General features: G+C 45.5%; 1 protein-coding gene across 5 annotated transcripts in view; it reads right to left on the bottom strand.

Moving 5' to 3' along the window:
• The window catches only part of MYO7A (myosin VIIA), a 108,106-nt gene that overhangs the window by 56,530 nt on the left and 23,912 nt on the right, over nucleotides 1–27,664 (bottom strand). For 3 of the 5 annotated variants that reach the window (XM_055702178.1, XM_055702177.1, XM_055702181.1), the window contains exons 3-7: nucleotides 9,669–9,782; nucleotides 8,554–8,706; nucleotides 5,510–5,527; nucleotides 1,889–2,073; nucleotides 294–415 (exon numbers count right to left, since the gene is read on the bottom strand). In XM_055702178.1, coding sequence (XP_055558153.1) covers nucleotides 294–415; nucleotides 1,889–2,073; nucleotides 5,510–5,527; nucleotides 8,554–8,706; nucleotides 9,669–9,782 — 592 coding nt within the window. The remainder of the gene's footprint in view (nucleotides 1–293; nucleotides 416–1,888; nucleotides 2,074–5,509; nucleotides 5,528–8,553; nucleotides 8,707–9,668; nucleotides 9,783–27,664) is intronic. The other 2 variants (XM_055702180.1, XM_055702182.1) reach the window with 1 other exon arrangement.

Raw genomic sequence — 27,664 nt, 5'->3', positions numbered from 1 at the left:
CAGCTGAAATGCTTCACTTTCAGCAATAGTGGTCAAAAATATTAATGGAAAATTTGAGGCCCCAAATCAATGATTATTAGTCTTGCGAAAAGTAAATTCAGGTGGAAAGAAAATGAATATTCTTTTTAACAAATGTTTATATCATTGCTTCTGATTTTTTTTTTATTTTGTCACTTTTGAAACTCAAAATGCAACAAAAGTAACTTACATTTGCCCATATTTTGGGGTTCCTGAATCTGATGTGTTTTTTTTTTCCCCAACAAAAAAATGCTTCCATTATCTGAGGGCCTCACCTTCCAAGATGGGATTTGCCTCCAGGACCTGTTGCTCAATCCAGGAGTGCTGACCGCTGATCGCCGCCAGGAACTGCAGAATCAGTTTTGTGCTCTCTGTCTTCCCTGCTCCGGATTCACCGCTGCAAAGACAACAGGAACCGAGGTCAGTGAAAGCCTGCTGCATCCCTGCCTGGGTCCCTCTCTCTGTCTCCAAAAGGACTGCTGTCTCTGTGCCTCTTCTGTGAGCATAGGTAGGGTGAGGCCAATATGAATGGGTTTCCAGCATCCTGAGAACTGGTTGTAGGACAAATGGTAGGGCACACTACCAGACAGCTTCCAGGCAAGATCCAGATTTGTTTTACAGCCCATTTGGCCCAACCTGTTGCTTGGGTTTGGGTCTTTCCAGCAAATACCATCATTCAATCAGCAGTGAGAAGGTCATGAAGAACTTTCAGACAGTGTTTTTCCAGCTGTGGACACCAGACCATGACCCTATGATCCAGGGGCTAGCTGGTCCCCTGGGGCATCTTCACCACCAAAATGCACCACAAAGCAGACTGAAATACTGCCTTTTAAGTGGCAGAAAGACACTTTCACAGGTCCCCTAGGCTTGCCCTACCAATGGGCAGGTAGGAGAGGAGAAGATCGTGGGGCAGGAGGCAAGAGTTACTCCTCAAAGCTTTCTCTCCACTGGAAGATAACTGTTGTTACCTTGTGATGGTATGAGAGGAAGAGCTGGGCAGACATCTTTCAGTGTGAGTCTACAGCCTGATATATGAGAGAGCCAATATAAGTAATTGAAATGGACCTTCCTGGTGTTCAGTAACCAGCCCTGGTTCCATGGCCAAATTGCCTCACTTCTGAGGGCTGGCTGACTACTGTCACACTGCATCATGCCTGGCCATGACTCTCCTCTGATGCTTCTTTAGTGCTGCAAAGTGATCATTATTGCATGGCATTTTAGTCCCATGTACCTGAAATACTGTGCATGGGATGCTCCCAAGTTATGTTTTTATGCAACAAAACTTAGGGTAGGCAGGCCTCGGAGAAAAGTGGTGTCTTGAAAGCACAAAGACTGTCTGAGGGCTCAGAACTTGACAGGATCGTGTTGGAGGACTCAGGGAACCAAATCTGGATCATATCACCCTTTGGGACAGATACAGGAATGAACTATACCCATAACTGTGACCAGGGATTTCTTGGTGCCCAAGGTTGATCAGTCCGGAGCAGAGCCATGCACGGAGACACCAGTTCAGCAATGTGAACAACAGGTCCAGTGATCAAGCTTGTCCCTTGCCCTTCCTTGTGCAGAACATATAGATCTTTGCATCTTTGATGTCTATAGGAGTATTGAGTTTAAATTTAAAAGGGAAGGTTAAAGGTAACATGAGATCTATTGGGTTGTAGGGTAAGTATCAAAGGAGCGATAAAACATCTTTACTAGGAACAGTGACCACAGAGACCACCTCTGCACTGGGAATATGTGGATGGAAGATCTAATAGATCATTCAGATTGCCGAGTCTATTTGATAAGCTGTTCCCTCTCAACCAACGCTGAAGGTGCTCAGCATTCATTTTCAGGATATGGCCCATTTGGAAATTCACAAACTCACCTTATGATACAACACTGGTCCTTGTTGTTGCGCTGCATGTTGAAGTAGCAGTTGTCCGCAATTGCGAAGATGTGTGGTGGCATCTCACCAATCTTTTTGTTGGTGTACAGGCGTATCTGCTCAGGTGAGTAGATGGGTAGGAGCTGGTAGGGGTTTACTGCCACCAGTATTGAGCCAGTGTATGTCTGGAGGAGAAGCACATGAAGGTTTATGGGGACAGTGAGATAGAGCTGAGAGGCTTTGGCAGCTTGGATGGAGTGTGGATGCCAGAAAAATCAAGGCTTTTCAAAAGCTGGATGAAAGATGATGGTCAAGTCAAAGATGCTTGCAGGATGGAGCCTGGAGCAAAACTGGAACAGAGGTCCCAAGCTATCTAAATCAATTCATACTCAGCCCTGCTCATGCACAGCATGAATTCAAGCCTTAATTCATATTTTAGATGCTACTCAGTTAAGATTCAGAGTTTCAAGTCAAGCTTATATTTGCAAATAAGAGCCAACACATATCCACACATACCTATTGCGTTGCACAAATTATGAGAAACCAGAGATGAAAGAAATCTGAAGACTGTTGCCATTTCTCAAAGCAGGGCCAGCTGGATCCAAAGCATTCCTGACAGATGTCTGTCTAACCTGTTTTTATAAATCCACAACAGAGCTGCTAAGCCTCCCTCTGCAATACTTTCTTCTCTACCATCTCTGCCTAACCAAACTTCTCCACGCTGCAGTTCAAACCCTGTCCTGTGCACATGGATATGGCCCACCAAGTCCTGACACACCCCCTCTCAACTACTTCTGAAATTTTGGAAATTTTGGTCCACCCCATGCTCTCTGTGGCACTCAAATGAGCAGAGCTGCTCTGAGCCTTGGGCAGAAAATCCCCTTGTAGTGCCTTGCTGTTTCATTTCTGCCCTTCCAGGAGACATTTCTCTCAAACCTCTCATCGAAGAGCTCATGACCTTACTCAGGTGCAGCTCTGATGTTAGAAGGTTTGGCCACATCCCAAGCTCAAGGCAGAGAATGAGGGTCTCTGCCGACTTCAGCTAACTTTTGTTAGTGTCTATAGCAAGTGACACGGCTCCACCTCAGGCCACCCAAAGGGCATAAGGTGAAGGCTGCTTTCACTCCATGACTTCAAAGGAGCCAAGTCACCCTCTCTAGGTTAACTTTTGGCAGCTAAAGTTGCAAGATTAATCTCACTTTTCTTCTCTGGTGGGACCAGCTGTGAAACTGTCCCACTGCTGTCTATATAGCCTTTTCAGAAAAGGAAAAAAAAATCATTTAAACATAAAAATAATTAATTGTGTGGCCTAAAAACAACAATAAGCCTTTGCCATGAAGCAGCAAAATGGCATGGGCAAGAATGCTTGCAAACTGAGAAGAAAATCTCTCCGTGCTCTGCTAGCTGCTCCTCTTCTTGTGCATATTACAAACTGGCTGATTTAGAGAACAAGTCTGAGCTGTTTGTAGAGAGCTTTACAGCAAGTGCTGGAGGCCACAATGCCTGTGAAGGACCTTGAAGGCTGAAGAAGAAAGAAAGTAAGATAAGGTTGGCTGAATGCCTGGAAGAAAAATGGGATATGAAGCAAGGCTGGAGTGGATGCGCGATTGAACATGAAACTGACAGAGATAAGAAAGAAGAGAGAAAAAAAATGCAAGAAGTTCAGTGCGTTGTAGCTTAGTAATTAACCAATTATATGTAGCCAAGAAGTGTGTGAACATTATTGATTAACCAATGATATTTTAGTATGTTGCACGTGAACAACGAACAAAGATACATAAGCGTGGGTTTTGGACTAATAAAAGGTCTTCTGGTTGGATTCAGGAGTCTGTGTCTTCATCTCCTCACTTTCTCATTTGTGTGGGCAGCAAGAAACCTAACACTGCTGGTGAGAGGAGTGGAAAGGGAGACTTGGAGATGGAAGCCCTAGGCTGAATTTCTCCCACCAGGCCCAGCATTCCTCAATCTTGATGGAAAGGGCTTGAGTAGAGCGAGATCATTTGTTTGACAACAGCTACACAACACTTGCCACCAGCTCAGGCTTCCTGAAAGGCAGCCAGTAGGTGGCAACTGTGTGCTATAGTAGGGATGCTGAAAGACCTTAAGGACTTCTCACTTTCTAGCTTCATGGCCAACACCAGGGAGCAACTTTCTGCTCAGTCCCCAGTGAGGTTTGACTTTACAGTGATAACTGACAAAGGACACAATAGCCTTCCCTGTAACAGGGGGTTACGTGCCAGTAAAGGAAAAAAAGTTCTTTAAGCTCAAGAAGAAAGTTGTCAGAAATCCAAAGGATAGAAATTGGCTGTGAAAGCATGTAGACTGGATGTTAGAGGAAGGTGGCATTGAAAAAAGGGAGCCGAGAAGTCCCAGAGCAGCCTTCAACAGGGACAGAGCAGCTAAGCTCAGTGCTTAGGAGAAGGAATGAGCTCAATTTCTGAATGGGTTTGTGTCACCAAGATTCTCAAAGCATCCCCAAACTCCTTCCAGTCCTGAGCAAGATACTTGGAAGACTGTTTTCCTCTTCATACTTACTACCAGGTTGATTTTAGGGACATTTCTGATCTTTCTTGTGCCTTTCTCCAAAAAGGCCAACTCTTTGCAGAGATCTCTGAAATCCCTGCATTTCAGTCACACTGGTCTGCCCTGTCCTGAACGCAGCCAGCCAGACCTTTAAAGCAGTTAACCATTAGTTGCAGGAATGCTTTGTGGATGCTCTCACTGACCCTTCCCTTGTGATCCACAAAATACTTTGTCAGCACAAACTCTTGTACTATTGCCTGGTTTTGTAGGTCATTCCTAGTTGATAAATACCATTTGCCCAATTCTTGCAGCTGACGGAATGCAAAACCTTGTCCGCTTTGCTGATGAGGGGCCAAAGGGCACCTCCAAGGAAATACTGTCTCTGGGGTTTCTATTGATGGGTGAGGGCAAAGCCCTTCTGCCTTGGGGAAATAAAGCTTTCCTGATAGTCAGAGGCTCTGCCGTAGCTGGCCACAGGAACCACATCTCAGAGAAAATTCATTACTGCCTACATGACCTACATTTTAATTAGCCCCAAACAAATCCTTTCTGAGCTTGCTTCCCTTGCTACCCAGAACACCACAGCTGACTTCATCTGGATTTTTATGGGGTCAAAGCTCTACCAAATACTACTGCATTTTGGCAGCCCTTCGGGAGCAGCAGCAGGCATTGGTTTTGTCTCCAGATAAACAGATTTAACCTTACTCACGAGTCCAAACTCCCCACCAGACACTCTTACTATTCAGCATAGTTTCTCTTAGTCCATGCAAGACAAACCATGGGCCACAAACCCTTGTTGAAGTTTTTATTATTTTGCTGCAGAAGTTTCTCTCCTTCAAGTTGAGGTCATTATTGAGAAGTACTTACAGCTTTGACCACATTCACGGGTTGGGGACTTTCCAGCTCTGGGAAGGTGTCACAACTTCACCATGAGGGTCAAGCTCTGTGACAAAGTGGCTGATGCTTTTGGTGCATTTGTGAAGCAGCAGCAATGATGGTGCAAAGTAAATGAGAATGCCACAATGGTGAATAGAAACAAGTGATCCAGTGGAAGGCATGACAGCGATTGCAAATGACAGTGCCGAGAGTCATACTTACCCTCCCACCGCAGTTTGTCTTACGAGTAAAATATGAGGGAGGAGAAAAAAGAAAATTATATTTTATTAGAGCAGAATTAAACTCTCCACAAAGCTAAGGAGATGAGGAGACAAGAGGGACTGAAGTCCTATGGAGAAAGTCACCCTTTACTCAGCAGGCTCAGAAATCCTTCCAAGCAGTGAAGGTAAAGTCACACTGAGCTTCACTACCTTTAAGGCAGAGCATATTATACCACAGAAAATAAAGCTTTCAGAGACTGGGTGTTCCCTAACCACATGGTATCCATGCGGTACCTCAGGTCTGAAAAACTACCACTAATATTTACCAACTTTGACACAAATATACTCCTCTTAGTGCCACCGCTCTTAAAACATGAGCTCTAAAGTTGAGTACCTGAGCCTCCAACAACACACATGTAGACAGAGGTGGTTTAGGTGCCACTCCATCAAGCTATGCGCTCTATGTCACTTTGAGAGTGTCATTCTGATTTTGAGATGGCTGTAATGGCTGCATTGTGCCCAGGATCATGGGCTGGCATGCGAAAGCCGTTAGTGGTATGGAGAAATTAAGGCACAGTAACCTGGAAGCTCTGTGATGCAAATCCCTTTGTGCAATGTGACCATCGCTTATGCAGTAGCTCTGTAGGACACACAGCACTGTCACCATCAGACCCGAATAACTTGTAGAGAAACCACATGGTTGCTGAGTCACTTCAGCCCAAATCACCACCCACGTTCACCTCCAGGTTAGAAGCTGGGCTTTGCATTAGCCCTTATTAGTACGATGCTGCCAAACAATGCTCTGCCCAGTGCTCGTTTGTGTTCATAATCCCCCTGGATGCCTGTGAATAGCTTGGTGAGGGAGCTCAGAGGCAGAGCTTTCGTGAAAAAGCTGGGTATATTCACAGGCAATCTGATACTGCACAGGTGAAATCTTACCTGAGGACCTCTGTTCACTTAGTGAGGCAATGAGTGCTTGCCTGATGACATAGAGACCCCAGGAGAGAAACATGGACACCACTGAAAACATATCCAACATGATCCCAACTTTCTCAGAGAGCAAAGGAGAGCTGCAGGAATCCACTTGGTACCACTGTGAGGTGCCCACAAACAGAAGGAAAAGGGGGAATGCTCCATGGATAAGTACATGTTCCCTGAATGATCCAATCAGCTACAAATATTGTGCTATCTGTACTTGGTTGGCATTCAGGTTGCTTGAATTTAGTTATCTGCATGACTACTACATCTAGCCTTGAAGATGGACATGCTCTAAGCTGGAGGAGGTTGGACTGTTGACCTCCAACCTGAACTTTCCTTCCACAACAAACTCTTCTATGATACCCAAGCTTCAGCCAGCTCTAAAGCAGTCACCTCATCCAACAGGCACCTATGTTTGCCCAGCTGAAAGGCAGTGTTGGCTCTGTTGGTTGTATTTGTATCCCTGGTGACAGCCACGGGTGCTTAGTGCACATGGAGACACCACCTCAAGCATGAATTTGGGTGGCTAACTTTTGCTAGTTTATCCTTATAAATGGCTGTGGCTCCCTGAAGCTCCAGGGAGTAACTCAGTTCATCTAATGTGTGAATAGTTTTCAGGTCATGCCTATTTCTCTAAACTGACAGTACAGGGGACATAGCCATCATGTATAAATAATAAGGCGTCTGAATGAGAGAGGAATTTGGGGGTCTCTATTCTCCTCCGAGTTTTGGGGATGTATGGGTGCCTTTTCAGCAGCCAGGTTGCCTTCCTCTAGGATTGAACTCCATCTCTGAAAGAAGAGAAGGCTATCTTCCAGGGTTGGGGGCAGGGAGCTGTCAACCATATGAACAGCCTGCGTAACAGAGTGGTGTGGTCACCACTGCCCAGCTCTAACCCAAAACCATCCTATCAAAATGCACTGGACATCAAGCAGAAACCAGCAGACTTCACAGATAAAATCCTGGGTATGGTCTGTTAGCTTCTGCTACCTGGGAAGTTGGACTGCACTGCAATTCCCTCTGCCCTGAAAATCTAGTAGTCTCTAGAGCCTTTTAAAAATTAGAGTACCAGGTGGCTTTGAAAAGGCCTTCAAAGGCACAGCAGGCACTTACCTGAGTGCCTGAAAACTGTAGGATTTGAAAGCAATACAGATTTTCCACATTTGCATAGGCTGTTTGAATACATTAGCTAGTGGCAAACACACACATGCTCTGCACTTCTACCTAAGAATGTGCACCAGACCACCCAGCATATAGCACACTGATAAAACCAGTGCACAGACTTGGGTGCTGACTCTTGTCCTGCTGGGGAGGTGGCCTTTGCAATGTTATTGCAAAAAAAAAGATGCAGTTCTGGCTGTCTCCTTGTAAAACCCTCAATTTCTGAATGTCTTGTTGGGTTGGCAAGGGGCTGCACGGGGTCCACTGGGCATGACATGACTGAGCTGAGCCAAGGCAGGATACTGCTCCCCCCAGAGATCAGCTGCTGGGACCCCAGTCAACCCAGAGCTAATAAGTCATAAACACAGGTGGGGAAGGTATTTTAGAGCTGTTCTGGGAATTCCTCACTTCATTGTTCCCATGCATATTTCATGCAGGCACCTCCTCATCCTTCCTCCACTGTTGCACCTCCAGCAATTGTTGCCTTCACTCACTTGGGCTGAATGAGTTAGTGGTTCAGAGGGAGAAGGCAGAAGGGCCACATCCAGCACGCAGTTGTCCAAGGCTTTTGCTTTAGGATTACTACAACACACACATGGCTTGGGTTGAACTGGTTATTGTGCGTGCAGAAAGCTCAGGCACGTTCCCAAAACTTCTACAAGGGCTACACAGTGAGGTGACATGGACTTTGCTCATTACCTAACTCATGGGGTCTTTCACTGAGGCATCCATAAACTCTGTAGTGTGTCCTCCATAGTGCAGAAGCTCCCCACCCCTTTGGTCCAGGTGAAGGTAGAAACCCAGATGCTCAGTTCAATCAGGGTTTCCCCTATGTGGGTTCCCCAGAGCTGAGGATAGAGGAGGGTGAAATGCAGAGCAAGAGGTGGAGGTGGGGAGGACACTCACATAGATGAGGTGCTCCCGATAGCGGATCAGCAGATTCCTGAGGATTCCTGCCTCGTTCAGGTCACCCAGGCGGATCATGTCCTCCACCCCATGGATGGAGGTGGGGTGCATGGGTTTGATGTGGCTGGCATTCTGTGGGGAAATCCAGTGTTCCTGGGGAGAGAGCGAGGGCAGAGAAAGGTAAGTCACATGAAGTACCACTGGGATGAGACAGAAACAGCCCACCCCAGGCAGAAGGACCAGGAGGAGGAAAATACATGGGGAGAGCATTAGCACCATGGGCCACAGCTTCTATTCCTGGTGCATGGCAGCGACTAATTTGAAATATTCATAGCAGAAGGAAAAGATCTTTTGGTTTAGTGGAGCAGCAAAGAGACATGAGACACGAGTCATCCTGGCAGGAGTATCATCCAGGGCAGTGTGGACATCCAGCACGAGGGGAGTTTTTACAAAACAGCAGATTTGTTCTTCCCTTCACACAACTGTGTTTTCACATCACTGGTTAACCCTCTGCCACAAAATACTGTTCAGCAGAGAAAAGATGACTTAGAAAAGGAGAGGGATGCGTAGGGTTGGCAACTTTTATTGACAATGTTGCTTAGACTGATCACTTCTAAAGGGTTTCAAAAGCCACTAGAAACTGGATACAAGGACCCTGCTAAACCAAATCTCTTTCTACCATCCTTGAAGGGAATGACGGCAATCATAATTATCTCAGCCTGGGGGGAAAAAAAATGATAGAGAACCTGCTCAGGTCATGCTCTGCTTGTGATAGAGGTGTTACTGTGAAACAGCCAGAAGCAGAGGTGGGAACCTGAAGGGGAACCATTTTTTGGGACATCCTGTAGGAGGTCAGGAAAGACTGGATAACAGAAGCAGGTCAGGGTGGGTTTGCCCAAAGCACTATCTAAATGTATTTTGGAGGCTTCTATTACCATTGTGCTCAAGAAGCTTCTCAACCTTTCACTCCCAGTACAGCCACAAAAGTAGGGACACATTCAAATAGAAACCTATGGCACAGCTGATTCCCAAGGACATAGGAGAAGTCCGTGACAAAGCCTGGTCTAGCCAGGCCGTAGAGCTGAAGAAGGGTCATCACAACCCTTTGTACGTACATTGCCTTCATCATCCACAACCTGGATCTGTCCAGAGTCACACAGTTTAACCACTGCTCCAATGGGGACATCGAATTCCCGTCCGGTTTTCAGGTCCATCCACACATAATCCCCCTGGAACGGAAGAGAGGACAGTTACACTCAGGGCTGCAGAAGGTTCAGCATCCCTTGGGATACAAGTTGCTCATGTTTTGTATCCAAATCATTGGTATGAATCAAATCAATTACTTTGCAAACCACAAACCATCCCTTTTTCACAGCTGCTCAGGAAACACCCTGCAAGGTGATAGCAGCAGGGCATGCTCCACATAGCAGGCACCCACTGCACCATGTCTTCGTGCCATGAACTTATGAGTGGTTGTTGGCCACACACTGAATCCAGCAGCAAGCAGGTGGCAGAGCAGAAAAGCCCACTCAGGCAGAGGTTTCCATCTGTGCAATATACAAAGCTAGAAAGTCGATGCTTAGGAGACAGTTTTGAGGTCTGGAAAGCTTTGTCTGGAGGCTTGTGGCACATCCTTTCCTTGCAAATAACCACTATAAAATATATATTGCCCTACCTTGGGGACTGGTGAAAAGGAATGACTAAAGAAGGGTTAAGAACATACCAAAGAGGTTGATATATGTACTTCTTCAGGGGGTCTTCCAGCTACAGCAATTTCTAGGTGGGCTTTTTGCATTTAATACTTCTCAGTGGGTTTTTTCTACTGTGAGCATGTCCAGTTGCTTCCTGAAGCTGTGCAAAGTTTTAGCATCCATAACCTCAAAGGAAGAGTTTAGCTACAAATAGCATGAAAAACTATTTAGTTACAAATAGCATGAAAAGCTATTTAGCTACAAATAGCATGAAAATGTCCTTTTGCATGTTTCAAATGTTTTACCTCTTTCATTTGAGACCTCTGTGGTTTTGTTTTGGAAAGACACAGCAAGCAGTTGACCCCTATCCACTCACTCCATGTTGCTGGTGATCCTATAGACCTCTGTCAGTCCTGCTGGGCAGGGACTATCTGCTCATCAGCTCTGTGGATATTAAATTACCTGAATGCAAAAAGGCTTTTAAAGAAGCTGTTTTCCTCAGTACAAAAGAAAAACCCCAAAGAACCCCAAACTAAACTCCCAAGCAGACCTACACTGTTTGGAACACAGCAGAATTATTTCCTACCCCTATTCTCGACATGAAATGGTGCTAAAACTGGGAGCCATCTAGTTAAATTTTTGTCAGGTATGTTTGCATCAAGCAAGTAAATGTACTTTTTCATGCAGCTGAGTTTAATGTTGTGAACTTGCAGCCCCACCTAACACCACATTTCTGGGGGCCAGCTCCACTTGTACCTGTTAAGCACAATGCAAATGCATTACTTGCCTTTGGAATTACGGAAAAACTGCTGGGAGAAGGGAAAGTGAAAAATAGGAGGGATCACTTTGCATGTGCTCTGATATAACCCCTCTCCTGAGCATCCACTATCGACCATTTCTGTGGACAAAGTGCTTATAGATTTGGTTTGACCCAACGAGCTGCTGAACAACCTTCAGCTCCACTCCAGGTGGAGGGGCCGGGAGACATCTAGCAATATAAACCATGATGAAACCTCCATCATCCAAGTCATCGCACACCAGGACTGCGAGCGGTATTAAGCTGTGAGTGTCGCAGGGATGTAAAGCTACATCCAGAGACTCGCACGTGGAGAAACACTGCACACGAGGAGTCCCCAGCCATTTTTTGGAAGACTCCACCCTTGGCAGCTGCTTGCTAGGTTTCACCCAGGATATTAACAAAGTCATCCTGCTTCCATGGAGCTTCAAATGCAGCCCCTAGCTGGGGTTTTCTTTTCCTCAGAGGGTTGCGCTACAGCACTGTTGCAAGTATCTTTACCCTGCTCATAAAAATATACTATTCAGACCTTTTTCCCATTAACTGCCTTACCTTCACATCTCATAACTCAGTTAAAAAGGAAAAAAGGAAAAAAAAAAACAAAACCCAACCAGAAACAGCTAATGAATACAGTAAGTCAAGCATAGATACATTATGAATCCAACTATATTAATATTTATTTCTTAGATCCTTTGATCCCAGACTCTTAAAGCATTTCAGAGTGTTCAGCACTGTTACCTTTGCTGCAAAGCTGAGCAAATTCATGCACAGGGTGGGTAACTTAATCAAGGTGTCAGCAAGAGAAGAGTTCTGCTCAACAGAAAGCCCTTCTTGACACCTCAGCAACTGTTAAAAATTGCTCTCAATCAAGAAAACAAGAAATGTAATGCTAGTTTTTTTAAAAAATCTCTAGTTTTCAACAGCTGTAAAAGCAGCCTGCTTCATATGTTCTATTACCACACAGCTGAGATAAAAAGGCAGCCTGCTCTACCCGAGGTAAATTGATACTGTACTAGCGCTAAGAGGACTCCTGTGCTGTGCCTGCCTAATGCACAGAGTGCTCATCCTCTCAAAATGCTCTTTCTAAACACATTAAAGTGCAGTTCTTAATACTGTTGAAAAAAGCAAGTCTTATGGGATGGGCTAAGCTGGTAAGCTCAGAAAGGTCTGGGAGGTTAAAAAATAACATCACTTATTAAGAATGCTGACCTATTTCCTCCCTTGACTTTAATCAATTTGATATCAAAGCCGTGGAAGTCAGTCACACTCCTTCCGCTGATACAATCGCCTTTGGATCAGCCCAAAAAGCAGCAGAAATATTGGGGATTTCAGGGAAAATCGGGGTGATTCATGCATTTGACAGCTTGGGCAGGCTGGCTTATAAGTTGCATAACCTGCCTCATGCCTAGACTGATGTAGTTTATTTTCTAACATGCACAACAGAGTACTGGAGAAGTGAGAAAACCACCAGCCACTTTGCAGCATCAGCATGGTCCAGCTGTTCCTCCTCAACGCAGCTGCTGGGTGCTAGTGCCCTTCCAAACGTTCTGGGGCAGACCCTCAGGACCTCACAAGCTATAGGCAGTGACAACCACACAGGGGTGCAAAAGGAGGAAACACCACGATGGGTGCACACACACACACAGATCAACACGAGTCATGAAGAGGATCTTTAGGAGGAGCTTCCAAATGCAAAAAGCAAGAAGGTTGCACCACAGGGGAACTGCAGTGCTGGGGGTTGAGCAAAGACTAGTGAAGAAGGTGGGAGAAGCTCACACAAGCAGTATAAGGATCCCAACAAAGAGTGAGACCAATTTCAAATTAGCCTGAAAGCTTCCAGCCATGCTCGGAGTGTGGGACCCCCTATCTTACCGCTAAAATGGTCGTGGGCTTCAGGGCCTGGTTGACGTTGCGGAGTAGTGTCCATTTGCCCTGGTCTCTCTCCTGATCTTCCACCACCTCAGGGCATGGCTGAACGAAAACAACTTTCTTCCTCTTCAACATCTCCAAAACCTTGCAGTAGTATTTGTCTCTCTGTCTGCTTTCTACGTGTATTCCACCATGAATGCCAGAGAGCTGTGGACAGCTTGCTTTAGACCTCCAGCGTGACCATGCCTGCTGCTTGCAGGACACCCTCTCACCTGATTCACAATATGGCTCTTGGTAAAGAACTTCTCCTAGCAGAAAAACTTCCATGCGCCTGCCATGATCCTCCACTGGCCAGCTACCATACTCCCTCCATATGACCAGCACTGCAGGAGTCTCAAAGCCAACTGAACAACTTTGCCTCTCTTCACTGAAATTCTTCCAGTCTCTCCAGTGAGGGGTGATACTGGGTCAGAGACATGAAGGGCACTGCAATGACCCGCTCTTGAAAAACGACTGCAGCATTAACAGGAAACCTCTTCATTTCCCCATGACTTCTCCCCATTACCTTCCTTTCTTAGTGAAATAACCCTCTGCCAGCTTGAGGACTTACAGCACAGAACACACTCGTGTACTTATTAATCCACAAATGCAGTCAGTCCCCATGCAACACATGGCATTTAATTAACCTAATACCTTTACATACCAAATTAACCAAAGCGCAGCGGGAACTCAAAACCAGAGGCCATCTGCATTTTCTTTAAACTGATCGCCTTGAGTAGAACCATAGCAACTGAATTTTAAATAATTGAGTGGAAGGTGTGCAGAGCAGCATGGCCTCTGTGCCTATAGGTGAGAGGAGAGCCTGAGCTGTGGGTGAAAATGTGCTGAACATGAGGACCATGGAGATGATGAGGTCGCACTGACCCTGCACCTGACTGCTCTGCAGACCCGCTCCGGCAACCTCTCCTTCTATGTAGGCAGGACTGTTTTAGTCAGGACTGATCAGGACTGCTGGCCCAACCAGAAGAGCACAAGGCATTTTACAGTCACCCCAGATTTGCTTTTTCTTGTCCTATCTTTGATACACTTAAGATTTCTCATTTTCATCTAAGAAAGGCTTTTCCACTCATTTAGAGAATTTAAGGCCACTCTAGCTGGGCCCCAGTCTCTGTCATAGAAATTTTGATACTAAATCGATGTCATTTACACAGACCAGAGCAATGCATGACCAGATAATGGTGCAGCTGATGAGCTTTCCGTACCATTCTCATTTATCACTATTTTAATGCAAAACTCTACTGGTGCCTTGATTGCACGGGGTTTTGAATCCATCTGTTCATGATGCAGAGAACATATTCTTGGTGGAAAGCTTTCTAGCTGAAAGAAGGCTGGATATGTCCCCTTGATGGGACACAGTCACCAAGGACAGCAGCAGATGATGGGAATAACAAGCTCATACCGAGCTACTTCTGATCATCACTGAACAGCAGTGACAACAGCGAGGTGACCTTTGCCCAAAGGACAGATAATTTGTAGGATTAAGCTATATTATAAAGAAACAATGAGGTGTCTAATTCCTGTAGCAGTGCAGGTGAATTAAGGAAGAGGTCAAGTCTCATGGATAAGAAGCCAGGGGAGAGATTAATGAGATGGATGTCTACCAAAGGAGCAAGCAAATATGTACATGAGGTGCAATAGTAATGTAGGGAGAAGGAGACATAGATGGAACGTCGCAGTCTCATGGGAATGTCTACCTCCAGCATGACCTGAACCCACAGTGCTGTAAATGACTGTGGTTTTGCTCCCCTAGAAAGTACAAGATAGATGTAAAATCAAAGCTAATAATCAATGAGAGGATGCAAGTGGAAGGAAGGACTGAATAAATATATATAAAGTGACCCATAGGGTGGGCTCTTTGGATTTCAGCTGGGTCTTAGGGGCTCTTTGCTCATCAGCACACCTTTCCTCACTGCTGTGCCAGCGTAACTGGAGCAGTGTGGGAGCAGCAGATCCGAGAAAGAGCAGCCGATGTATTTATCTCACTTTGCACTGGAGCAGATGTTATGATCGTTGCTCAGCTACACTCTGTACCATATTTCTGAAGCCGGGTATCTCTGTGTGCTGCCAAAGAGTAAGCTAAGGAGCACGGGAGTGGGAATGATCTGTCCTAGCTTATCCTTGGAGCGAAGTAGAGATGGGAGCCCAGAGGGCTGAATCCAGTCCCTGCAGTCCTATTACATGAGCGTGCTTATTTTTCCCTTGACGCTGGGGCTGCTGAAGGTCTGTAATTTCACACATTTCCACCGTGTACTTTTTGCATTGCTCCACTGCTAGCAGGAGATTTTGTGAGGACTCTTAGAGAGTCTCACATGTGTTAGGCAGCGGCACTTGGCATTTGCAGTGCTGTCTGAATGGCCCGAGCATGCTGCCTCCTGGAAACAGGAAATCCCGTCCCTCCGAAGGGATGACCTGGCTTGGAAAGAAGCCTCCCCTCCGTATGCATCAAGGGGCAGAGCAACAGCATTAAGCCTCCTATCAGCACCCTTTTTCTAAGGGAACATGCTATGCCTTATGTGGGAAACAAAGAAACACACTTAGGACAATAAGGGGAGGGACACGATGGAGGGAAACGAACCTTAGCTGGCTGGGAGCCCATCAGCAATGCCATCCGGTTTAGATTACAGCTCCCCGGGGTAACATTAGACTCTCCACTGAAGAGATAGAAGTATGAGCCCAAAGAGCCATGCTGGACCCTGATCTGATGATTCACGATACCTCTGCAGCAGCAGGCACAGCTGAGATCAAGGTCCTGCTGTGACACATTTTGGGCACACGCATAGTAAGGGGCAAATGCTTATCCTAAGGAACTGATGTGACCCAGGCAGTAGGTTTATGCTGCTGCGGAGACCTGAGCTCCTGTTAAGTGCTACTGTGGTGGTGTGGACACCACTGCTGGATCAAAAAGGGAAATGCCACCTGCAGGAAACACCCTCACAGCAGGAGAACCACCTAATTCAAGGAAAGCTTGGGTTTCTTTGCCCCAACCTGTTTTTCAGACCCAAAGAAAATGCATCAGACACTGCCAAGACTGAGGAAATATTCTTGAACCAGTTGTTTTTCAGCTGTCACTGAAAAGCTGAGTTATTCTGTGAGACAGGTCAGGTGGGACTCAACCAACCCAGGGCATGTGCCCACCTCTGAGCAAGGCATCAAGATCTTTGCTAGATGATCATTGTAGTTCCCTTCAAACTGAAATAGTCTATTCTGTTATTCTATTCTATTCTATTCTATTCTATCCTATCCTATCCTATCCTATCCTTATCCTATCCTATTATATCCTACATTAAAGTGAAAGAAAGAGGCAATTCTATGGTCACCTCTGCATAAAGCAGGCAATTAAAATAGATCGGATGATACTGACCTAAAGGGGGTGTGTGAAGAGGACAGTCTGGAGGTAGAAATCTACTGTCAGGTGTCAAAAGCTAGCTAAGGTGGCTCCTACGCCTAGCATGGCTGTTGGCAGTCCATAAGGGCTGACGTTCATGTAAATTGCTGAAGGATGTGGAACAACACTGGTTATCGGAAGCTGTCTGTGGACTCAGGTCAGCAGTGCCCTCCCAATTACTCCCTGCAGTACTGAACTTACTTTTCTAAAAAAGGAAAGATGATACCCTGCAGAATGATGGGCCAGATCTGATCTGTGAGCCATTCCACTGACAACTGATGTAAAACAACCTGTTTATGCAGCTTTTTTTTTTTTTTTTTTTTTTTCTGAAACAAGCACAATCACATACCCAGGTCTCCAGAGAGCTAGATCCAAGCTGAATCCTTTACTTCCTTCCTGCTAGTCTCTGAAGCAGAAAATCCTCAGTGCACACAGACACAAGTGCAATGCAAACACAGGCATTCCCCCAGCTCCAAATTTCAATGTCATTTGGAGAGCAGACTGAAATCTAAATGTATCGGTGCATCGCAGCACATTATTATGCCAGTGCAGACTTTCAGCAGCTACCTGAATCCTTTGGGCAGTATAATGTCTGTGCTCCGCTAAAACCATGTATCACCACCTCTAGATATCACCTGTCTGATTCAGTTCAGCTCTCGATTACATGGGTGTACCCTTCTCAGTTTAATGGAGTTTCTCCTGGATCCACAGCTGAACAGCCCAAGGGACAGTTAGAACTGCTAATTTCTATTCTTTACACTCGCCTTTAGCTGCGCAGTTGCCACCAGCAGCAAGAAAAGGTATGAAAGGAAGAAAAAACTTGAATTTCTACTTGACAACAAACCACAGTGCAAGAAACACACATGCTGGCTGTCAGTAACCCTAAGAATTTTTTGTGTTTCATAAATAAATAAGATTCTCTTCCCAATTTATCGTAGCACATCAGGCACCAGCTGTCAGCCAAGGTAACGTGCTACACACAAAGGCTTTCTGAAGCACAGGCAGAGATGCAAGAGGAATCGTTAAATAATTCAATAATCAATGCACTGCTCGCTCATCCTGTAACTTTGATACTGACAGGAGGGAAAAAAATAACCCACAAACGTGGCACTCATCCCAACATTTTCCCTTCTAGTGCTGAGGGATAGTCAAAGACTCCCCTCAAAATGATGGATTTAATCAGGTTTGCAGGGGCACAATCTGGCATGGTGCAATGAGGCTCAGCTCCCAGTGATGTCTGACCTCATCCCCGGCTTTTGGCAAGAAGCTGCTTGTTGACAGTTCAGGATCTCTTGGCTCAGGAGTGCGATATAAACGTGCAGACAAACACGGAGATAGAATATTTAATCCACTACTCCTATGGCATTACCATTGCGGGCAAAGTGGAGAATCCGGCAATCCATTGACGTTACAAGCAGATTAGGCCCTGGGCATCACCCCCAAATGCCGTGCCAGAGCACTGCGTATCAGGTCTCACACAAAAAGCTGATAGGCACTGCTTGGGATGTGATTGAAAACCCTGCTAAGATGCAGAAGTGGAACAGGAAATGAAGACTGAGCCTTTTAACCCCACGGCTGGCTCCTGTCCTAAATGCAAATGGAAGTATCCAGAAGGCAGATGATAGAGCAATCATAAGATGTACAAATCTGGAAAACTGGAGAGGGGAAAAATAAAACCAGGAGGAATCAGAGGGGGAGCACTTTATAATGGGAGCACGTGATTTAGTACTGTCAGACCAAGACATATTCCTTAAGGTCCTGGGAGCAGAAAGGTTGCACTGGTACCACACTGGGAGCTCTTGGGTCCACTCTGGATCTGCCAACAACAGTCACCCCTGCCCCCTCCGCTCTCCCCCCAGACAACCGAGGGTGCTGCTAAGAGCTCCCTGGTTTGCAATAGGAGGCACGATGGAAACCCCTTGCCCCTAGCCATCCAGAAGCAAAGATTTTGAATATTCTCCTTTAAATGCATGTTGTTCTGTATGTCAAACTTTAGGAAGATGGGACTAAAGGAAGGCCATCTTCTCTGAGCACCGCTGGGGAGGGATGCTGGTTCCAACAGGTCCCTATGGCTGGACAATACAGCTCAGCTGCATGTTCCCACCCCTTTCTTTGATTTGATCCCATGGTAAACTGGCTCAGGAAATTAACCCAGCAGCAACATTTTCACGTGTCTTTGCAAAGTGTTTTGCTGGTTTAGCCCCTGAACTGGCTCATCAGGCACTCAATGAAGAAGCAGGGAGAGCAGCAAGAACACACAGCTGGCAGCACATCCCAGGGAGTGGAGCTGCTGCCTGTGCAGGTATCTGCTGTGGCATCACTGAGTGGCACTGATGGATGCTCTGCCTTGCTCATGGATAAGCTTTATTCCCAGGTGAGGGCAGAGACCTGTTTGATTTGATTAATGAAAGAAGAGTCGCAGCTGATGAGCATGAGAGCTACAGAACTGTGCAACAGATGGAGGTAATCAGATATTTCCACCCAACATTTTTCTGCCTCTGAGGCATACAGCCCTTTCAAGATTGCAATGATTGGCAAACAGGACACGGTTTGAATTCCAATGTACAGTACTGATGAAGGGAGAAAACAAAAAAAAACAGAACAAAAAAAAAAAAAAAGGATCATACACAGAAATGCAAATTGCAAGGGATGTTTTTCATCCTGGTTCAGAAAGATTGCTCAAAGAAGCTTAAAAGCAACCACATGAATTCAATTGTTTTATCTGATTTTATTCCTGGGGAAACAAACCAGGATTTTTCCACCATCTGCAATACAAATCTCTTCTACTATTCACATGCAACCTGTCAAATTCTCTTTCAGAGTTTCAGCTTCATCTTTTGTGCTCTGGGAAGATCCTTTCTCCTTCACTTCTTTACTTCAGGCACCTCCTTACCCTCTCCCTGCCTTTTTGCAACCTCACTGGGATCTAGTCTGCAATTAGTAACTGCGTACCAAATTGACATGGGACTACTGTAATCTGCACAGCTATTCCTGCATGAACAGAAATGTAGACATAGCACAAAGAAGTGTTTAGTCCTAGTAAAAATGTGTTCTTTCCCCATATAGTAGTAATCTATACTCACGCGGTTTTCCCAGCAGAAACATGCCCATGCTAAGGGTCTACATTAGCCAAAGTGACACTGATATGTCTAGACAAGCCCTACTACTTAAAATAGCATGTCTCATCTTTGGAAGTATTGAATGAAGCGGGACTAATGCTGCTTTTTCTTCACTACCATGCCAGATCTGAGCAGCACTGCCCCTTTCATACATTGCCTTTGCTTATGCACTGAGGGTTGTCTTGGTTACTGAGGAGAGTGAGGGGGTCTGGGGGTAGGTTAGCTTGCAGCTCAGTCAATGGCATCTTGAGGGAGTCGGTGATATGACTGCTGAAGGGAGAAGTGGGCTGCTCCAGAGGTGTGTTTGAAAAGCCAGTACCTCAGAGGGATGGTTGGTGGGAGAAAGCATAATGGAAAACAAAAAAAATCATGCAGGCCATGTCTGCAATGCAATCCAAAACATCTTGATCCTGGGTTTTGTTCCTTAGGTGCCAGTCACAAGGGTACAGAGATGTTGCGATACAAGTAGCATTCATCCAAAAGAAGAAAGGATACTCCCAGATGTTAAAAAATCTTGAGAACGTGAAGCACCCAAACTTTTTTTGTCATCAGGAAACAGAAAACAAAAATAATCCTACTAGTATTTATTAAAACCCAGCAAAATCATCCATTTCATTGCTTGCTTCATGGGTTTGAAGTCTCCAGGGTTGGCTCCATGCAAGACTGCCCTTGAAATGGAAATCAGGAGCAGGCTGGTAATTGCAGCCACTTGCCCTGATTCTTCAAGCCCCCTCTGCCTATCGTGTTTGGAACACTTCCCAAATTGCTGGTGGTGGGTCCCTCCAAGGGAGGAGGTGGACCATCAGCGGACTTGCACTGTGGGCTCCCAGCAGCACAATACCAGCCCCATCTGCTGTAACTCTCTGGAATTACCAAGTGCATCAGGAGGTTTGTTTCTGATGATTTCTCCATGGGTTTTAATTAAACTTTCATGCCAATAGTACCCTAAGCATAATGAGGACTGACAGTGTGCATTTTTATCCCAAATTTCACACCATCATCGCTGGGCTGTGGAAGATGTGAAATTCCAGAAAGCTCTGGAAGAAGGTAGGCACTCCAGAGGACAACCAGGTTACTTAAGGGTCTGAAGGAATCAGTCAGCAAGTCCAGCGAGACAAACCCTAACCGAAAGGTTGCAGACATAGAAACAGTGGTGTTTTTAGGCTGGCACAAGATGACAGAGGTAGGGACAATCACCACTGTTCAAATCACAATTGTAGTTGGCAGACCCAGCCAAGACAGTTGCCTGGTTGGGTCAGGACATGTACAGGTGTGTACTGTGGATGCCTTCAAACTGTAAGCTTTGGACAGCTTGACAGCTGATGGTTTATAGCTTGTTGAGCACATATTGAAGAGACTTGGCTTTCAGAAAGAGATCAGAAGCCAGATCCTGAACATCAGTCCTTTTTACACACACAAACTCAGAAACTTCCTTCAAAATCCAAGTCCCACCAAATAATCACCGGCTGTTACAAACAAAGCAATTGCCACAGCTTGAAAAAGCAAGTTGGACCTATTTCTTACATGAAATTATCAAGGAACAGTGGCTGGTAAGATTGCCAGTGGGATTAGACTTTCATATTGACATCCTGAACTCTAGCATCTAGAAGAATAAAACCATAAAAGAAATGAGCTCTGCATGATTTTGGCACAGCAAATAATTCCTGTATTCTTGCTACTTATTTGCCTCATGGGTGTTTTATTACACGGACAGTCCATCTTGCATATGCTGCACAGGCAGATGTGGTCTCAAAGGAGTTTTGTCTCACATTTTATCCACTTTACAATGAAAAGGGTTGCATTACAAATTAGTTTTGTTAAATGTTACTCCTGGAACCAAACTTTTGGGTTTGTTGCGGGTTTGCAAGGTACCTAGCCTGGCAGAGATCCTGGTCCAGCAACAGGCAGCTGGTTGGTGCTCATGTGAAAACCTAAACCGTGTAAAGGGGAATGAATTCACGTAAAGAATGCTCATCAATTTTATACTTGTTTTGAGAAACTCGGTAATTGCCATATAGCCTTAATTTTGAGACTGCAAGAGTACTATCACATAGATATATCAACTATGCTTATGTTTCCATAAAGAATGGGCTGACAGAGTACCAGCATGGAAATATGGTTAATGCTTCCATTGCATTTTGCTGGATGCAAATGTTCTTTAACATCAAGCATCTACTTAATAAAAAGGGCTGCCTGTCTGTCTCACACCAAATCTAGGAACTTAATGGGGTTAAGGGGCAGTAAAATGCCTTTACAAAGTGATTTGCAGATCATGAAAATGCAGTGTGTGACCTTAAGAGTCATTTGCCAGCCATGGCGCTGGCAATAAAATGCCTGGCTGGGTGGTAGGAGATGCACATAAATTGCTCACATTGCATTCACACTGGCTGCACAAAAGGCTTCTGAATAGTGGTGTGCAAATCACTGGCAAGGCTCTGTTTCCCCCAATCTTAAAGACAAGCAGCACTTGGTTCTTTCTTCTTCAGCCTGTGAAATAAGGCAACCTCATTTTTTCCTGAGTTCTGCTAAAGTGACTCTAGGGAAAGAATGGAGGGCATCTGCTTCTTGGTAAATGTTGCAAGTTGCAGAAGGCAAAGGCAGGGACTGGGAGAATGAAGAACTGCCCACTGTAGGAGATCAGGTTCAAGACCATCAAAGGTACGTGAAGGTGTACAAGTGCACATGGGACCTGATGAGATGCATCTGTGGGTCCTGAGGGAATGGGCAGATAAGGTGGCTAAGCCACTATCCATCAAATTTGACAAGTCGTGGCAGTCTGGTGAAGTTCCCATGGACTGGAAAAGGGGAAACATAACCCCAGTTTTTGAAAATGGGGAAAAGGAAGACGTGGGAAACTACGGGCCAGTTAGTCTCACCTCTGTGCCCAGAAAGATCACGGAGCAGATCTTCCTGGAAACTATGCGAAGGCATATGGAAAATAAAGAGGTTATTGGTGACAGCCAGCGTGGCTTCACTAAGGGCAAATTGTGCCTGACAAATATGGTGGCCTTCTACCGGGGGGGTTACAGCATTGGTGGATAGGGGTAAAGTGACTGATGTCATCTACCTGGACTGGTGTAAAATCGTTTTACACTGTCCTGCATGACATCCTTGTCTCTAAACTGGAGAGAAGTGGATTTGATGGATGAGCCACTTGGTGGATAAGGAGTTGACTGGATGGTCATACTCAGAGAGTTGTGGTCAATGGCTCAATGAACAGGTGGAGACCAGTGATGAGGGGTGTCCCTCAGGCACCCGCATTGGGAACAGTATTGTTCAACATCTTTGCTGGGGACATGGACAGTGGGATCACGTGCACCCTCAGCAAATTTGTCTACAACACCAAGCTGTGTGATGCAGTTGACATGCTGGAGGGATGGGATGCCATCCAGGGGGACCTTGACTGGCTGGAGAGGTTGGCCCATGCAAACCTCATTGAGTTCAACGAGGCCAAGTGCAGGGTCCTGTACATGGGTTGGGGCAATCCCAAGCACAAACACAGGCTGGGTGGAGAATGGATTGAGAGCAGTGCTGAGGAGAAGGCCTTGAGAGTGCTGGTTAACAAGAAGCTCAACATGACTCAGGAACATGTGCTTGCAGCCCAAAAAGCCATCCATGTCCTGGGCTGTATCAAAAGCAGCGTGGCCGACAGGCCGAGAGAGGTGATTCTGCCCCTCTGCTCTGCTCTGATGAGACCCCCCTGCAGTGCTGTGTCCAGCTCTGGGGTCCCCAACTTAAGAAGGACATGGACCTGTTGCAGTGAGTCCAGAGAAGGGCCATGGAGATGGTCAGGGGGGCTAGAGCAGCTTTCCTATGGAGACAGGGTGAGAGAGTTGGGTTTGTTCAGCCTGGAGAAGAGAAGGTTCCAGGGAGACCATATAGCAGCCTTCCAGTACCTAAAGGGGCCTGTAAGAAATATGGAGGGGGCTTTTTTTACAAGGGCCTGTAGTGATAGCACAAGGGGGAATGGCTTTCAACTGAAAGAGGGGAGATTTAGATTTAAATTAGATATAAGAAAGAAATTCTTTACCATGAGGGCAGTGAGGTGCTGGCCCAGGCTGCCCAGAGCAGCTGTGGGTGCCCCATCCCTGGCAGGGCTCAAGGCCAGGCTGGACGGGGCTGGGAGCAGCCTGGGCTGGGGGGAGGGGGCCCTGCCCCTGGTGGGGTGTTGAAACGAGGTGATCCTTAAGGTCCCTTCCAACCCAAACGATTCTGTGATTCTGTGATCATTTTAGAAGAGTTGGGAGGGACCAACACTATTCAGGGTGTAAGTGGAATTGCCTCAAGCAGGTCATGAAAATAGGTGTGCAAGGTTAAGTCACACCAAAGGACCATCTAGTGCTGCGTTCTACCTTCACCAGTTGCCCATGTGGATGCCTAGAACAGAGTGGACAAGTCTGTAGAGATACTTCTTTAAAATACTATTCCAGTCCAAAAATAAGGAGACATCAACCAAAGTCAGTAGGGACTAGGTTCAGCAAAAAGCGATATAGGTGGAGAAGTGGAGAAGTAAGGAAGCTGGACAAGTGCTTGGAAAGGAGATGCATTAGGGATTACTAAAAAAAAAATAAATCATATCAGGCTTGGGAAATCATGGAGCTGTATGTCTATATGGGAGGGCCAGGAAATTAGCTGAAGGATGGGAAAATATTGTGAGGAAGTTACACTGTATGCTTACTTGTCCCTTGGTGTTCACCAACAGTCAGTTTGGATACATAATACCAGGCAGGACAGACCTGGGTCTGAACAGATATGGTCATTTTATATGTCTTCCCAACTTCATCACACTGTAACTCTGGTCAGAATTGTATAATAATTTCTATTCAGGAACAGAAATCCATATAATTTATAGAAGGTGAAGTTTTCACAAAAATTGCCTAATGGAGGATGAAATCCTTGCAAACTTTTGCGATTGACCTTTCCTCAGTGCAAGAAAGCAGCTGCATCCCTCCGCCGGTGCCACTTCCCTTCTGCAGATAGCGGCAAGGGTGATTTGGGAAGGAGAGGAAAGGAGGACCGATCCACCGTACCACCTTCTCGTGTGTGCAGGACTCAGATTCATATAGATGGTCAACAGGGAAAAGGCAATTCCCCTCCATTGACAGTCTAATGTACAACCCCTGCACAGGCTGGTCAGTGCTGCTGACCACGAGAGCAGTATCTGTAAATAGACCCAGGAGTGGCAAAATGGAAATGTAAAAGCATCAGCGTACAAATTCCCAAGCCCCAGTCTTCTCTCATTCATCTCATTTCCACACTGTTGAAAGCCCCAGCAGAGGAATCTGAAGTGCCAGCTGCCTTACCAGCATATCTCAGGCAATTTCACCCACAGTATTGAATTTTCTCTGCTCTTAAACAGATTTTTATTTTTTTTCAGAACAGTCTCCTTATGTGTATTCTAGCAAACATCTGAATCCTCCTTCTGTTTTGGTTATATTTATAAAACAACTAAAAATGGATTTACTGTTCCAAAATGCTTACAAGAAATCTTTCTTAGAGAATGCCATTTCACCAAAACCTAAAATGCAGGAAAAACATACCAACAAATCTTTTCATGAAAACACTTGAGTTTGGCTAAAGACTGACACGGAGCATATAATTTTGACATCCTCATGGGAATTCTGTCTTCAAGGTAATCTTTCCTTTCTGGTAAAATTATTTTATTTATTGACCAGGCAATGACATCTCAGCAGATATTCTCTGTACTGACGGCTCAACTTTCTCCTGAGAAAGAAATACCATTTTTCAATTTGTGCTATTGAAAAGGTCTGTTACTGCTTTCCCTCCCCTGGGCCCCGGGAGCTGTGCGCAGCTTCTTGAACCTGATTGCAGAAAGCCAGAGCTAAGGGTTGTTGTTTGATTTGTTTGGGGTTTTTTGTTGGTTGGATTTTTGTGTTTTGCCTTTTTTTTTTTTTTTTTTTTTTTTAGTAAAATAGCTATCAACTCTACACTGTGCCAGCAAATGATGCTGTGGCTTGAAAAAGGAATGAATTTTACACCATAAGGGCCAAATCTGTTGTCACTAGTGTATATCAGGGTCATGCCACAGATGTACCTGCGACCCCAAATCCATGAAACGTTGAGGGCTTCCTTTTTAATGCCTTCCTGTTGAACGTTCTCCAGTTTTGGAAAAGGAATTTGATGAAGAGGAAGGTCACCTCAAGCAGGGAGAGCCCACTGCACAGCTATCTGTACAAGGAGCAGATGAAAAGCACAGTCCCATGCTGCATTAAGGATGTTGCATCACAAACATTTCTTTCAGCAGCCACGTTGGCTTAAATGTCTAGCTTTTGCCCAAATCCCTCCAGTCATGACTCCGTATATCCTGTCTGAGAACTGATCTGAGTAAAACCAGCAGCAATAAGTAAGAAATAATAAATTTTCTTCAAGGGTTTTTTAAGTACTTGTAAATCATAGGATTTTTGTGAAATTATGGACAACATGGTCCAGCCAACAGCTGTATCACACATCTGGGAGGAAGTGGAGGGCAGATAGAAGGAGGTAGGTGTGCAGGGGTGGTGATGGGATGGGACAGGAACCCCTTTACTCCGCTCTGATTGCACAGCTGGGATGAAGATGCTTCCTCCTGTTATGCACAGATCAGAGGCACAATGGCTGGAATGAGGACCAAGGGAAATCAACCCTTGTGTCGATCCCCAGCAGCAGGATAAGGAGTGGGGTGGGATGGAGGTGGGTTGGAATTAAAGATTTCTGACCTCACTCCCCAAACCTCACTCCTGAAAAGGGGTTGATAGATGGGCCAGCAGCCCCTACCTCCACCACTTGGTGCACAGCGGTCGTGTGAGGTTCAAGATTTATTACAGGCTTTTTCTTTACAGAAAGCATACACAAACAGTGAGACCTTCGGGTTACAGAATCATAGAATCATTTAGGTTGGAAAGGGCCCTTAAGGTCATTGAGTCCCACCGTTAACCCAGCACGGCCAAGTCCACCACTACACCATGTCCCTAAGCACCACATCTACACATCTTTTAACTGCCCCCAGGGGTGGTGACTCCACCACTTCCCTGGGCAGCCTGTTCCAATGCCTGACAATCCTTTTGGGGAAGAAGTTTTTCCTAATATTCAACCTAAACCTCCCCTGATACAACTTGAGGTCACGATGAGTTGGAAAGCTTACAAGAAGCAGTTTGAGGGGCTGAATTTCTCTCTTCGTGTTCCAGATGTCAGGTCTCAGCAAGTTAAACGGCATCTTTAAGGGCTCTGACGGACATGGAGGAGTTACCATCAAGCAAGACAAGATGATATGTGAGCTGCTCTGCAAGAGCTGTCCCCGGGGATGTAGATTTTCCCTGGGGAAACCTAAGGTCCCAAGATTAATTCAAGGTAAATGTTGTTATCGAGTCCTTTGAAGTTTCCTATACCCTCAAATGAATGTCCCATTGGCTGGGTGTTTTGCTACTGCCTCTTAAAAAAGTAGAACTAAATTACCCACATATATGACAGCTCTCACTCCAAGCCTTCTCTCTACCTTGTGATCAAATAGTTACAGTTTCAGTGCATACACTTGAGAGAAGATGGATCCCGGGGGCTTGTCTGCGGTATCAGAAAGCAGGAACGAATGTGTTTCAGACAGGGGCTCTAAGAGGCAGGGTATCTCTACACCAGGGCTGGTATTGCTCACCCTACCTTTATTTGACATCATGCAATTTATATTCCGCAGCCATAGTACTGCAAGAACATCTCCCTAGCCTGCCGTTTCATTTTCTGCACACAGCTACCCTAGCACTTTAATTGTCCCATAAATTTGATGGAAAGGATTTGATGCAGGGAGCTGTTAAAATGCCAAATGTCTTGAGCACTGCAACTAATGAATGGCTCCCAACGATTCATGTTTCAATCTATATGCAAATGTGCCCTTTGGTTGGCTTGTGCTGGACTTTTCATTGCTGCATTACAGCTATCCAGGGAAGCCTCAGACTCATAGATCAGCCAGATATAAGGCATAAATGGGAGAAGACTTAAATTATTCAGTGTTTATGAGAAAGAGAATCCAAACAGTGGACTTACACTTTGCTTTTTATAATAACATGATTACAGATCAGCCCTGAGAAGATCTACAATAACGTTGGGTTTTTTCCCCCCGCCCCTTCCTCCTTGCTAACAAAATATATAGCACAATGAATCACTTAGCAAAGCTGAATGCAAATTATCCAATAACACCCAAAAT

The sequence above is a fragment of the Falco cherrug genome, chromosome 2, assembly GCF_023634085.1.
Source record: "Falco cherrug isolate bFalChe1 chromosome 2, bFalChe1.pri, whole genome shotgun sequence".
NCBI classification, from domain to species: domain Eukaryota; kingdom Metazoa; phylum Chordata; class Aves; order Falconiformes; family Falconidae; genus Falco; species Falco cherrug.
The sequence above is the reverse complement of the archived record's forward strand: the minus strand, read 5'-3'. Positions and strand labels throughout refer to the sequence as shown.